Below are 14,368 nucleotides of genomic sequence, written 5' to 3'. Positions count from 1 at the left end.
GAATTGTATATCTAAAATTCCTTTTTGAACATAGTCTCTGATAAAATGGTGTTTGATTTCAATATGCTTGGCTCTTGAATGTAGAATTGGATTCTTTGACAAACAAATAGCAGCAGTATTATCACAATAAATGGGAATACTGTTAGCATTGATCTGATAGTCTTCCAACTGATGTTTCATCCAAAGTAGTTGTGTGCAACAACTTGCAGCTGAAATGTATTCTGCTTCTGCTGTAGACATAGCAATAGTTGCTTGTCTTTTGCTTGCCCAGGATATCAGATTCTCTCCCAGGAATTGACAATTTCCACTGGTTGATTTTCTTTCAATCCTATCACCAGCATAATCAGCATCACAGAATCCAATCAACTTATAATCTAGGGATTTCCTATACAGGAGTCCAAGATTAGTTGTTCCTTTCAGATACCTGAAGATTCTCTTAACTGCAGTTAAATGAGATTCTCTAGGATCTGATTGAAATCTTGCACACAAGCATACACTGAATAAAATATCAGGTCTAGATGCAGTGAGGTATAACAGAGAACCAATCATACCTCTGTAAAGCTTCTGGTCTACTACTGTTCCAGTATCTTCTTTGCTTAAGGTGCAGGTTGGATGCATTGGAGTGTTCATCATTTTACAGTCTTCTAGCTTGAACTTCTTCAGAAGCTCCTTTGTATATTTTGTTTGATGAACATATACTCCTTCTTTACTTTGGTTGATTTGAATTCCCAGAAAGAATTTCAATTCTCCCATCATACTCATTTCAAATTCATCCTGCATTAACTTAGAAAATTCTTTGCAAAGAGATGCATTAGTAGAACCAAATATTATATCATCAACATATATTTGCACAATCAAAATATCTTTCTTAAGAGTCCTTCTGAAGAGTGTTGTGTCAACTTGTCCTCTTTCAAAATCATTTTTAATTAAGAAATTACTTAGTCTATCATACCAAGCTCTGGGAGCTTGTTTCAAGCCATATAGTGATTTCTTAAGTTTATAAACATGGTCAGGATGCTTAAGATCCTCAAACCCAGGAGGTTGTTTAACATACACTTCTTCTTCAATGACACCATTAAGAAAGGCACTTTTGACATCCATTTGATATAATATTATGCCATGATTAATTGCGTAGGATAGAAGTAACCTGATTGCTTCCAATCTTGCAACTGGAGCAAATGTTTCAGTGTAATCAATGCCTTCTTGTTGACTGTAGCCTTGAGCAACAAGTCTGGCTTTGTTTCTGGTTACTTCTCCTTGTTCATTCAGCTTGTTTCTGAATACCCATTTTGTTCCAATAATGTTCTTCTGAAAAGGTTTGGGTACCAGATCCCACACGTCATTCCTTTGGAATTGATTTAGCTCTTCTTGCATAGCTAATATCCATCCATCATCTGAGAGAGCTTCTTCAACAGTTTTAGGCTCAATTATTGAAAGCAGTCCTATCAATGATTCTTCTTGTCTAAAATGTGATCTTGTTCTTCTAGGACTATCTTTGCTTCCAATGATTAGCTCATCAGGATGTGAAGATTTGTGCTTGAATTTAGGTTGAATAACCTGCTGAGTGTTATCTTGAAAGTCCTCAGAAGCACTTTCATTCTGTACTTTTGGGCTAGGTTCTGCTTCTGAATTAGACTCAGCTTCTGGAGTGATTTCAGCTTCTGGACAAGATTCAACTTCTGTATACTTTTCAGAATCAGAAGGTTGATCAGATTCTGATGCATCTTCAGAATCAGTTGTACCTGCATTACTTTCACTTTGCTCTGAAGTTTTACTTCCAGGCTCTCTATCATCAAATTTTACATGCATAGATTCTTCAACACATTGTGTTTCTGAATTATACACTCTGTATGCCTTTGACCTTTCAGAGTAACCTAAAAAGATTCCTCTTTGAGCCTTGGCATCAAATTTCTTCAGATAGTCTTTAGTGTTTAAGATGTAACAAGTACATCCAAACTGATGAAAGTAAGAGATATTGGGTCTTCTTCCTTTAAAGAGTTCATATGCTGTTTTCTCCAACATAGGTCTGATATAGATCCTATTTTGAATATAACATGAAGTATTGACTGCTTCTGCCCAAAAATGTTTAGCTAAGTTGTTTTCATGGATCATGGTTCTGGCCATTTCTTGTAAGGTTCTGTTCTTCCTTTCTACAACCCCATTTTGTTGTGGAGTTCTAGGAGAAGAAAACTCATGGAGAATCCCATGTTTTTCACAAAAAAGTTCAAATGGCTCATTTTCAAATTCTCCACCATGATCACTTCTGACTTTCAAAATTTTCAATTCTTTTTCAGATTGTATTTGAGTGCAGAAGCTGCTAAACACTTCACATGCATAGTCTTTACTTTTAATGAATTTTACCCAAGTCCATCTGCTGTAATCATCAACAATGACTAATCCGTATTTACTTCCATATAAAGATGCAGTGTTAGCTGGACCAAAAAGATCAATATGGAGTAATTCTAAGGGTCTGGAGGTTGATACAATGTCTTTAGATTTGAAAGAACTTTTCACAATTTTCCCTTTCTGACATGCACCACAAAGTGCATCTGAATGATAATCAATGTTAGGCAATCCTTTGACCAGTTGTAACTTGCTAATTTTAGAAATTAATCTCCAATTAGCATGTCCCAACCTTTTATGCCATACCCATTTTTTATCATTCATTGACAGAAGGCAAACTACCTTCTGATCAGCCAGATCAGAGAAATTTATTTTATAGACATTCTCAACTCTCTTTCCCTTGAATGTAATGGATTTGTCATCCTTGTTGACTAGTGTGCAGTTGGTCTTACTGAACGTTACATCATACCCATTGTCACAAAATTGACTAATGCTCAATAGGTTATGCTTCAGACCATCTACTAGCCACACATTATTAATTGAGATGGAGGAATTACCAATAGTACCTGTACCAATGATCTTTCCAGTTTGGTTGCCACCAAACTTCACTTCTCCTCCATCTTTCATTGTAAGGGTAAGGAACAAAGCTTTCTCTCCAGTCATGTGCCTTGAACATCCGCTGTCTAGGTACCATGACCTTTGTTTCTCTCTTGCCCTTAAGCACACCTCATTTTCATCTTCTGAATCTGATTCAGCTTCTGATACTGCTTCTGATGATACTGTTGCCACTAACCCAACGGCTGCCTTAGCATCATCATCAGCTTCTTCTTTATCAGAACCAGATTCACTATCCAAATCTTCCCAGGTCGCCATCAAGCTCTTTTTGATTTGCTTTCTGAATTTACTGGAGTTGAAGCTTGATTTCTTGGATTTGCCTTTAAACTTCTCCTTCTGAAGATCAGGGCAATCAGCAATGAAATGACCAGGCTTCTTACAATTGAAGCATCCCTTCTGATCTTCTTTCTTGAAGTTCTTGTAGCTACCTCTCTTGCTCAAAAAATTTTTCTGCTTCCTTGCCAGATACTCAAGCTTGTTGGACAGCATAGCCATCTTTACAGATTGATCTTCATCAGAATCTCCATCAGGTGATTCTTCTTCAGATTCACTGGCTTTGTAGGCTTTGGAAGACTTTGAGGTCTTTCCTTTAGATGGTAAAGCAATGGATTTACTCTTCTTAGAGGTTTCATGCTCATTTAAACTCATTTCATGCACTTTGAGTGAGCTAACAAGATCTTCAACACTTAAAGTATTTAGATCCTTAGCTTCCTCAATAGCAGTTACTTTGGGTCTCCATCTTGAAGGTAAGCTTCTCAAAATCTTACTAACATGATCAGAAGCAACATAGCTTTTCTTCAGTATCTGCAATCCAGAAACTAAAGTTTGAAATCTTGAGTACATTTCTTCTATACTCTCATCATCCTTCATTCTGAAAAGTTCATACTGATGAACTAGCATCAAAGCTTTAGCCTCTTTCACCTTCTTGCTGCCTTCAAAGTTGGCACATAGTGACGCAAACATAGCCTTCGCAGTAGATTTGTCACTCATCTTCATGTATTCAGTGCGAGGTATAGAAGCCACAATAATCCCTCTGATTTTGTGGTGCTTCTTGTAAAGCTTCTTCTGAGCAGGAGTATGTATTTTTCTATCTATAGCAGCTCCTTCTTCATCTAAATCCAGGTCATCAACTCCATCTTCCAGTATGTCCCATAATTCTTCATCTAATCCCATGATAAAGCTGTACATATTAGTTTTCCACCAAGAAAACTCTTCTGGATCTCCATTAAACCTTGGAGCTTTTCCAGAGTCTGTTTTCTTGTCAGCAGTATCATAGTCATGCTTGACACTTGTGTATTTTGGAGTAACTGATTCCTCATCTCCAGACATGTTTTTCTAATAGATCTTGAACTGTAACACGGTTAAGTGCTGTGATAACAGAGCAAGCTCTGATACCAATTGAAGGTGAAAAACACAAGAAGGGGGGGGTTGAATTGTGTTTTCTTTTTCTCTTAAAAAAAAAAAATTCTTCTTCTGATAAAACTTCAGAAGCAGTTTGATTGCTTCTGATGAAATGATCAGAGTCAGATTGCAGCGGAAAAGAACAGAGCAGAGAAAAGAAAGACAAAGACACAGGCAGTTATCCTGGTTCCTTCCACAACACGGAAGTAGTCCAGTCCCCCTTGCACTTCCAAGGAGATTTCACTATAATCACAAGATTACAACTGCTCAATACTTTCAAAGTATGAGACTTCACAAAACAATGCTCAAGCACACACGCAAGAGTCTTCCAATGCTCAAGCACTAAGCAAGAGACTTCTAATGCTCAAGCACGCAGGCAAGAGACTTCTAATCAAACAAAAATACAGAGAATTGAGTTTGAATTGAACACTTGATATACAATCAGTGGTGTTCACAATACAATACAGAAAAGACTCTAGACTTTGAATTTCTAAGATGTATCAAATCAGTGCAGAAATTCAGTGTGCTTTGTAGAATCAAATTGACAGAGTTTTGGCGCTTTTGAACTTATGTATCTCTCTATCAAATCTTCAAGTCTTCACTCCTTTATATAGAGGTGTGAAAGAGACGTTGAGATAATCAGCACGTCTAAAGAGTCGTTTGAAATCCTTTGATTATCCACCAGTGATCCTTTGCCTGATTTGGGTGTAGTCCTTTGAAGGATAAACTTCAAATTCATTCCCATCTTGAGTGTACAAATTCTGCAGGCATGGCTGTTGTTTTGTCTTGTAGCGTAGACAGAAAACAGAGTAGTGGAGGTAGTGGTTGTACACTTGTACTTTGTCAACTCTATTAATGAGAGACAAGTGCAGAGTGCTTTCCATATATCCGTTGATACCTCCCTTTCAATTCTTCGTTCTTCTTTGATAAGACTGAATTGAGAATCAGCAACTTTTTCTTCAGTTTGATTAAAGGATCAAGTTTAGCTTCTGGTGAAAATATTGCTTCTGATGAAAACTTTTGCTTCTGATGACTTTCTGCTTCTGATGACTTTCTGCTTCTGATGACGTCATCTCTTCAGGAGCAGTTTAGCTTCAGGAGCAGTTGAGCTTCAGGAGCAGTTGAGCTTCAGGAGCAGTTTTCTTCAGATGCTCAGAATTTCTTTTTCTTTCCATTGTTCTTCCAAGACCTATCAAAATAACTTGAGTAGCTTTTGGTCCTGTACACTTGAACAATTATTAGTAATAACCAATTGACAATTTTTAATACCTTGTTATCATCAAAACTTAAAAAGGTTCTTTGTGAAACACATTTTGTTCCAACACATCTGGTTCGGGTTACGACCATCGTTGCGAGATCCACCACCACTGTTGCGGGATCCACTGTTTCTGGAGATTGAAAATGAGTGAGAACCTCTGCTGTTCGAATATCCTCTACTGCTTGACATCTTCGACCACCGTTTTTGGATAAGAAGGATTTTGAATTCGAAGAAGAGGAAGAAGGATGATTGGAACGAAGAGGAAGAAGATTAAAACTGAAACCCTAATTTCAGATTTTCCCTCCTTTTATCTCCCCTTTTATAATATAAAACGATTTAATAATTTTTAATTCATTTTTTTATTCGAAATTAACTTTAATTTTCATAAATTAAATTTTTCAATTTAAAATAAATGAATGAGTTGGACTGCCACGTGGCCATAGTTGCACAGTCAGCAACTGCCACGTGGGCCATAAACATGCCAAATCATCTCTATAGCGGGTCCAGGGACTATTTTCAAACAATTTTTTTTTACAGGGATGTAATTCAAAGTTTTTTTTTTACAGGAACGAAATTCAAAACTGACCCAAATTACATGGACTAATATCATATTTAAGCCTATTTGAGCAAGAGTATCACCTAAACTAAAGTAGTCTTATCTCCTCCAAAGCAAAGTCTCGTAGAATTAGTACCATGAATATATCTTAAGGGTGCGTTTGATTTGCTAAAAAATGAAGAACAGGACAGAACAACTTTAGTTGTCCAGTGTTTGATTTGTAAAACTGTTTCAGGTACAGGACAAACTGGAGGCAATGGACATGACAAAAACTCATATTTTTGTCCCTCACCAAACCACAACACAACTTTTTGTCCCACGTACAAGTTGTCTAAAATACTAAAATAACATTTTGTCCCCCAAAAAACGTATAAAACATAAAATTACTCAATGCCATAAAATATTTGTCTTGTGTTGTTCTGCCTTGTGTTGTACTGTTCTGTCCAGTACTTACTGTTTTGCAAACAAAACACACCCTAAAATTTATTTTACATTCCAATGCTCACTACCGGGATTTGATAAATACTTATTGACTGAAACTATAACGTCTCTACAAATCATCTTTGTACACACAATTTCATATATTAAACTACACAATAGATGGATCGATCAGGATTCCTTGTGGTTGAAGAAATGCTTACCTGGTCACGAACATAAATAAAAAAGGTTTATGCACACACTCATAAATAAATAAAAAATTAAAAGAGGAACAATTGCATGATGTGAATAAATTAAATTCTTTCTCAATTATTTTTCTTTGTTTATGTGAATGTGCTAAAACTTATTTATTTGTGTTTGTTACTTGTTTTTTGGGTTGCATTTTCCTACCTTTAGTGCAATGATAGCAGCTTACGTGGAGGGTGATATTAATTACATCATTTCACTCAAAGGGTACTATTTTGTTCAATTTACCTTTGACATTTTCGTGTATTAATTTATTCTAGAATTCTTCCTGTAATAATTTTGAAGTTTAGATATTTTTTGAAAGTGAAAATTATGATTAAAAGCAGTATAGTATTTAGATACGTAAGTCATCATCTGCCAAGTCAAGCAAGGGTCACTAGGTCAATTGAAACAAACACGCTTCTGTTGTTGTTTTTTAGCAGAGAATTATGCTCTGTCCCAAACAACATACAACCTCATTATTCATCTTTTTCTTCTCAAACTCTCATTTCCTCTGCCACATAAAATAAACCAAATCTCAGTTAATACAAAAAAAGACACCCCTGCCATATCTGTTTCAACTATACTACAATCCTTCAATATCTGTTTCTGTTTCATGGGCTGGTGTTGGAATTCAGAACCATAGATAAAGACACCACTGCCATATGGACAAATCTCATAGCTTTTTTCACAGTATTTTCAAACACTTTAAATGCGGTTACAACACAGGTAGGTAATACAAAACACTCAGTTTTCTCTGTTTTTTTATTTTTTTATTTTTTTATTTTAATTTTAATTTTATTTTCTGATGATTGTTTATTTGGTTGTTGTTTGAATCAGAGGGAGACAATGAAGCTGAGTTACAAAAAATGGCTTCACGGGAGCAGAAGATATTTTCATACGAAACCCTGCTTTCTGCCACCAAGAATTTTAATGCTACTCATAAGTTAGGTGAGGGTGGTTTTGGACCTGTCTACAAGGTAAATCAAATTAATCATCAATTTTTTTCTAGTATTTTATTTTTCAGATTTTATACTATTTGAAGAAAATTCCTCAAAAATTAACTTTTGGGTTTGCATCTTTTTGTAATTACAGGGGAAACTGAGTGATGGGAGAGAAGTTGCAGTGAAGAAGTTATCACAGACATCAAATCAAGGGAAGAAGGAGTTTATGAATGAGGCAAAATTGTTGGCTCGTGTGCAGCATAAGAATGTGGTGAATTTGTTGGGTTATTGTGTTCATGGCACAGAGAAGATACTTGTTTATGAGTATGTGCCTCATGAAAGCCTAGACAAATTTCTATTCAGTAAGTTTTATTCCCTTTTCTATGAGAAATATATATCAAGTTTTTAACAAATTTCGTGATTAGAAGATTGTTTTAAGCAGATAATTTCTAAAATGTTAAATAGTTTCAAACTTAATTAAGATAACTATTTGGTTCTTTAGACCGTATACCAGTTAGATCCCAGTTCATCATAGTATATTAATAACCATCATTTAGCAAGGAATAAAGGAAGACGTAATGACTATAATTGAAAACTATGTGAAACTGTGTTGTTTCCTTACAACAACAAATCCTAGTCCATCAACATAGATACACATCCTAAAATCCTCTAATGTATGTTTAATTTATTATTTTTTCGTCAATGAAGTCAGGGAATCCCTGCAGTAATGCAATGCATTTAATTTGTGTTCAACCTGTCAAAATAAGCCCGCTACTTTTAAAATTATAAAATAAAAATTAATTTTTTTTCTTCGGAATCATTGGGTCTAGACTGGACAGTCACGGACTCTATGATTGCGAGAAAAGTTTGGAAACCAAGTATTACCAATGTAATCTTTTGGGATTTTCAACATCTCCACCACTGAAGCAAGCACTATTTTATTCAAAGAATGTGTGGATTTTTCTCTTTTATTTAACTTTATGATTATCTCAATTTCTCCCAACATGGTGAACTTTCATGCTCTAGCCAACCATCTTTACTTTTCTTCAAAAAATTTAAATACAAAATGTTTTCTTTGTTGAATGGCAGGACTTGTAACTATGAAAGGGACTACACTTTTGACCTTGACTTTATTATAAAAAAAAAAAAAAAAAGATTCATTTACCAGATCAAATAAGTGAATGCATTGCCTAAACAACATAAAGCTGAACCCACGATCAAACACCTGATCTCATCCAACATACCAAAGCCGTGTGACGTCTTCTGCCACAAGAAGCATCCCCATAATTTTCTCATTTCCTTCTCAATTTAGCATTATTAATAAATAAAAGTCATAGAAATTTCGAATTTGGGCCAGGCTTCCACTTCCTACACCTAAGCTAAAATGTGAAATTAAAATAAATTGAGGTATATGGTCATATGGAAAAAATCAAAATTAGTCTTTAAGTTAGATTAAACCATTAATCACATGGTCACACCCATGATTCATAAAAAAATAAGCTGAAACAGAATTTATATATATGCAAAAATAAAATAAACTAAAAAGAACATAACAATAAATAATTATTTTGATGGAAGCAGAAGAAGCTGAGAAGAGAGAACAGCTTGATTGGAAACGTAGGTTTGGCATAATCACAGGCGTGGCAAAGGGGTTACTCTATCTACACGAAGACTCACACAATTGTATAATTCATCGAGACATCAAGGCCAGTAATATATTGCTTGATGACAAATGGACGGCTAAGATTGCAGATTTTGGAATGGCACGTCTCTTCCCTGAAGATCAAAGCCAAGTTAAAACACGTGTGGCTGGAACCAAGTAAGTTTATTTTTATGCATTCATTTCATTTTTTTTTAAATTCGTGCAAGAGAAATTAAATTATGACCTATTTTTTCCAAAACAAAAGATACACGTATCCATGGTAACAGATGCTATCGTCTTTAATTTCAACACTTAACCAACTTTTCTCCATTTTTTTTTCCAAATTTTAATATTCTCTCATTTTACATTTCAAAGGTCTAGATCTCACACAATATTTTCTCATGTTTTTTCAACGTCCTAATCCATGAAATGATAGGTTTAATCTAATACAATATAGGGGTGATAGTTTAGTTTTATACAATAGCTCAATTAAAAATTGAGTATATGTATTTGCTAGAGACCTGATTTTTACTTTATTTTTGTTGTACTATGACTCAAAATTTGATGGATGGAGAATATTGTTGCTAAAAATATAAAAGATTTTTTTCAAATATATTTTGTGCTGAAAATATATTTATGGACAATAAATATATTTTTGTATCGTATGAAGAACGATTTGATGATGCAAATATATTTTGAAAGGGAATATTATATTTTTGATGCAAATATTCTTTCACTGAAGGAGAAAAAAAAATAAACGTATCTTCAGTCTGGTATTTGTTCCAAATTTATGAGTTATACTTTTACTATAAATATAGATCTTGTATCAGGCGCTAAACTTTGAGAGAGATAGAGGGGCTGAAACAAGGATTTAGAAAGGCAACAACAAAACTCTATGGTTTGTATAGAGTTTGTCTCTTTGGCAACAAATTAACACTAGGGTTTGAGGGTTGATTCACCTTGGGAAACACTAATAGGATTGAGTCTCTTGGCTACGGGAAGAGGCTGGGACTTTGGGTAGAATTAGGCGGGAGACTTATTCTTGTAACCCATTGATTTCTCTTTTGTAACGTTACTCATCATATAGTGGATCGGAGGGCTGCTCTCTCCCCCAAACTAGGTCAATTTGGACCGAACTGGGTCAACAAATTCTTTTGTGTTTCCTCTTCTTTTTCTCTCGCCGTTGTTTTCTACTTTTGGCTTGTATTTAATTGTTCCATACACTTTGTTTTGGTTGCTTGATTATCTCTTGCTCCACACATCAAGTTGTTATTGGTGTGATTTCTCATCGAATTCGCAACAATTTTATTAAAAATATTTTAGAATTATGCAGCGGATATATGGCTCCGGAATATATGATGCATGGAAGACTGTCTGTCAAAGCCGACGTGTTTAGCTATGGGGTTTTGGTATTGGAGTTGATCACTGGCCAAAGAAACTCATCCTTTAATTTAGACGTGGAGGAGCATAACCTTCTTGATTGGGTATGTATTATTTATTAATCTTTTGAATTTATAAAGGGGTACACGTTTGATGACATGTTAGTATGGTTTGGGGTCTGCTTTTGTTTTAAAGAGTCCAACGCAAAATACTTTCAAAGTTTGATGTTCAAATATCATTTATCGTTATTTTATAGGCATACAAGATGTACAAGAAAGGAAGGAGCTTAGAAATTGTAGATTCTGCATTAGCATCTACGGTGTTAACGGAACAAGTAGATATGTGTATTCAGCTAGCTTTGCTATGCATTCAAGGAGATCCACAGCTACGTCCAACAATGAGGCGCATAGTGGTGAAGCTTTCAAGAAAATCACCACAAAGCCACATGGAACAACCAACAAGACCAGGAATACCAGGTAGCAGATATAGAAGACCTCCTAGACATTCTGCTTTGTCTTCCACAGTTGGTACTTCTGCTGCCTCTTATTCTCAATCTTCTGATTCAAGCAACAACTTTGGCACTTCTACTACCACCGTCACTGGTAGAAGTTCAGCTACTGCTGAATTAGATCCGAGAGGGAAACGTCCAATGCAGGATTAGGCTGAATCATTTTGTTTTGTTTTGTTTTGTTTTGCCATGTGATAGAGGCTTAGTTTTTTTGTAATGGAAGTATTTGATTTGAACTGATTAGGATGTACATATTTAGATGGTAAGGCTAGGATGATGTGAATTCTTATTCTTTTAGTATTTTTGTTAAAGATAAATTGAGTTGAAATTCATCTAATATCATCCAATTTTGGGACTACCTATTATATTTATATAGTTTATTAGGGATTAAATTGTTGAGAGGTTGATAGTAAATTGATGGTTTATTCATAAATGAATGTCACCTTAAACTCTGTTTGCTTTAATTATAAGCAAGGTAATGTAAATTGTCTGTCAAATGGAAGTTGTATATTACAAACATTCTGAATCAAGTGCATCAAACTAGACTGCAAGAAATACAACCACTACAATTCATGTAATCAGAAACTGGTGTAGGAAAATTGGAAAGCGTGAGATTCTTTACTTTTGTAGTAGTATTGTATTTGATAATTCATGATTAAAGACTTCTCAATAGAACAAAAAAATAAATAAATAACATAGCATGTGACCTCGAACATGAAAACATTCTTGGCTTGTTTCAACAAATATTCGTTTATTCAATAATAAACAAACGACAAAGTGAAGAAAGAAGAAACATAAATAAAATACACACTTTCAATGAACTTTGTATGTACTGTTTAACCGAAACAATCATTCCTGGAATTCCTCCATGCAAATGTTCATACTACACCAATTGCTGCATGATCAAACGTTGTACATGTGTCACATCTTAGTTCCACCAACCAAACAACAAATATTTGATGGTGTTATGGTTTACAATAGATAGATAGAAACTATAGAATGGGGAACAAACAAGTCCATGAAGACAAAGGAAAGGTTCATTTTTTGAATAGGAAGAAGAAACACTACTCTGTGAACACAAGAGAAAAGGCTTGTTCATGTTCTAGTGTGGTCTCTCCTAAGGTGAAACCAGGTTGGAGATGTAAAGAAAAACTGGTTGAATATTTTTGTAGTTGTTGTTTGTTATGTGTGTGTTGTCCACTAGCCACTGTTTGTTGCTTCCTAATGCTACCATGCAGAGTTTTTCAGAAAACATTGCGGTGGGCTTGTTACTGTTTTGGATCAAAGAATAGGATTTTTGCAGATTATTCTTCCTTTTCTGACATTGATGAAGATGTTGCGTTTGGTAAAGTTAAGCCTAGATAATTAGTTCCTCAAAAAGAAGAAATTAAAAAACTAGATAGTTGTTGTGTTACACTGTATCATATCATATATGATTAATTTTGATGTGTTACTTTGGAATTTTGATGTTGTTATAGCTCGATAATTATTAATGTCAAAAGAATATAGATTTATAAAAAAAGTGTAAATAAATCAAAAAGTTGTCAAGAATGGGATTTGAACCCATGCCCTTTCGGACCAGTACCTGAAACTGGCGCCTTAGACCAACTCGGCCATCTTGACTTATTTGTTAATTAAATCTGCTAATTAAATTAATTAAACCTACGAACTGGATTTGAAACAAAATACTGAATCAACTTTTCCTAAAAATAAATAAAATAAAAACTAATTTGAGTAATGAATTTTAACGAAAACACTGAATCAACTTTTCCTAGGTAAAAAACTAAATCAACTTGGTTACTTGGTAAATGTTGTGATTGAAATTATTTTTAATCTATTTTCTTTTTGTTCTATGTTTTTTTTTGCTTGTTTACTACCTCAAGATGTACTAATGTGGCAACGTGTACCTGACAATATCAAACACATGTTTAGATCGTCAAAATGTGGTTATGGAATTTACAAACATGTTTGGGTTTGATTTTAATCACAATAAATTTGATTTTATTTGATCCTACCTTTCCTAACTTCTGTGCCTGACATGAATTGATTCTAGAAAATTCAACTTGATTTATCCGTTTTTCCCCTTTAAACAACATGGTCATTTGCAGTTCTTAATGTTTGCTTCTTGTCTATGTTTTAACATTTCTAGGTCATTATACTTTCTAGGTTAGAGATGGAGAAATTGGGCTTTAAAAACACCCTGACACGTTAAGTGAGAAACTGAACTTTTTTATTGCAAGAATTTAGATTCGATATGCCTTTTTCTTTGAAGAAAAAATTAAGGAAGTGATATGTGATGAGATGAACCGACATTTGTGATGGTAACCCGGCCTACATGATTGGAGATCTCAAAAAATATGTGTGATGGGTAATAACAAGTCATGAAGTGATATGAAATAGACATGTTAGTAAATTAAGCATGATTCTCTATATAGAGTGGAGTACCCAACTACTTAGTTACATGCTATTAGCTAGTTGTGTTTGTTTATGTACTTGGTTTCGCTTCTAGATGCTCCTTGTGCTTTGGACTCAATTATGTTTAATAAAAATTTTCGATTAAAATAAAAATTATCTATCATTGTTGCTAAGAATATAACAAGTGCAGTGGCAAAGTAAGACAAAAAGGTTTGGGATGACCGCCATCAAAATAAACTAAAATATATAAGTCATATTGTATACAACATATTTAAGTTGTAATAAATATAAAATCAATCATAAAAAATTTAAACTACATAATACATAAAGTGAATCATCGAAAAATTAAACTACATAGAAATGAATACATGTAACCCGGGACGTCCACTTGGTTTTTTTGCTAAAGAGATAACATCATAAGCAAATATTCATCATCTTCTAGCGGTGAATATTCTAGCCGTGAAGGAAACATGCAAAACCAAGTGTGTTGAAACCGCTTTGGATGAATCTCGATATCGAACAAGGGATAGTTTTCTAATTGCATTTGATAACGACCTCATTTTAGATACACTCTTCATATGGCCGACATCCTTTTGATTTGGTGGATACAACACTCATAATGCTAAGACTCTTAACGAAGCAA

General features: G+C 34.4%; 1 protein-coding gene and 1 non-coding gene across 3 annotated transcripts; one reads left to right on the top strand and one right to left on the bottom strand.

Moving 5' to 3' along the window:
- The first annotated feature begins 7,207 nt into the window (after positions 1-7,207).
- LOC120577691 (putative cysteine-rich receptor-like protein kinase 35) lies at positions 7,208-11,668 on the top strand. Of its 2 annotated transcripts, none has more exons than XM_039829483.1 (6): positions 7,208-7,569; positions 7,677-7,816; positions 7,932-8,142; positions 9,362-9,599; positions 10,756-10,906; positions 11,059-11,668. In XM_039829483.1, the coding sequence occupies exons 2-6, from the start codon at positions 7,706-7,708 to the stop codon at positions 11,461-11,463; spliced, it is 1,116 nt and encodes a 371-aa protein (XP_039685417.1). In that variant the 5' UTR covers positions 7,208-7,569; positions 7,677-7,705; the 3' UTR covers positions 11,464-11,668. The 2 variants fall into 2 exon arrangements, with proteins under 2 accessions (XP_039685417.1, XP_039685416.1); XM_039829482.1 differs by having other exon boundaries at positions 7,209-7,565.
- A 1,184-nt stretch (positions 11,669-12,852) lies between these two features.
- Positions 12,853-12,933, bottom strand: TRNAL-CAG (transfer RNA leucine (anticodon CAG)). The gene has a single exon. It is a non-coding gene; the product is annotated as a tRNA-Leu (tRNA).
- Positions 12,934-14,368: the final 1,435 nt, after the last annotated feature.

This window comes from Medicago truncatula, chromosome 8, assembly GCF_003473485.1.
Source record: "Medicago truncatula cultivar Jemalong A17 chromosome 8, MtrunA17r5.0-ANR, whole genome shotgun sequence".
Lineage (NCBI taxonomy): Eukaryota > Viridiplantae > Streptophyta > Magnoliopsida > Fabales > Fabaceae > Medicago > Medicago truncatula.
The sequence above is the reverse complement of the archived record's forward strand: the minus strand, read 5'-3'. Positions and strand labels throughout refer to the sequence as shown.

Bases quoted from the DNA above. Each gene is read 5' to 3' on its own strand.
- LOC120577691 (XM_039829482.1), top strand. From the start codon at position 7,502: ATGGACAAATCTCATAGCTTTTTTCACAGTATTTTCAAACACTTTAAA. The intron at 7,566-7,676 runs GTAGGTAATACA...TGTTTGAATCAG, and splicing joins TAAATGCGGTTACAACACAG to AGGGAGACAATGAAGCTGAG. The intron at 9,600-10,755 runs GTAAGTTTATTT...AGAATTATGCAG, and splicing joins ACACGTGTGGCTGGAACCAA to CGGATATATGGCTCCGGAAT.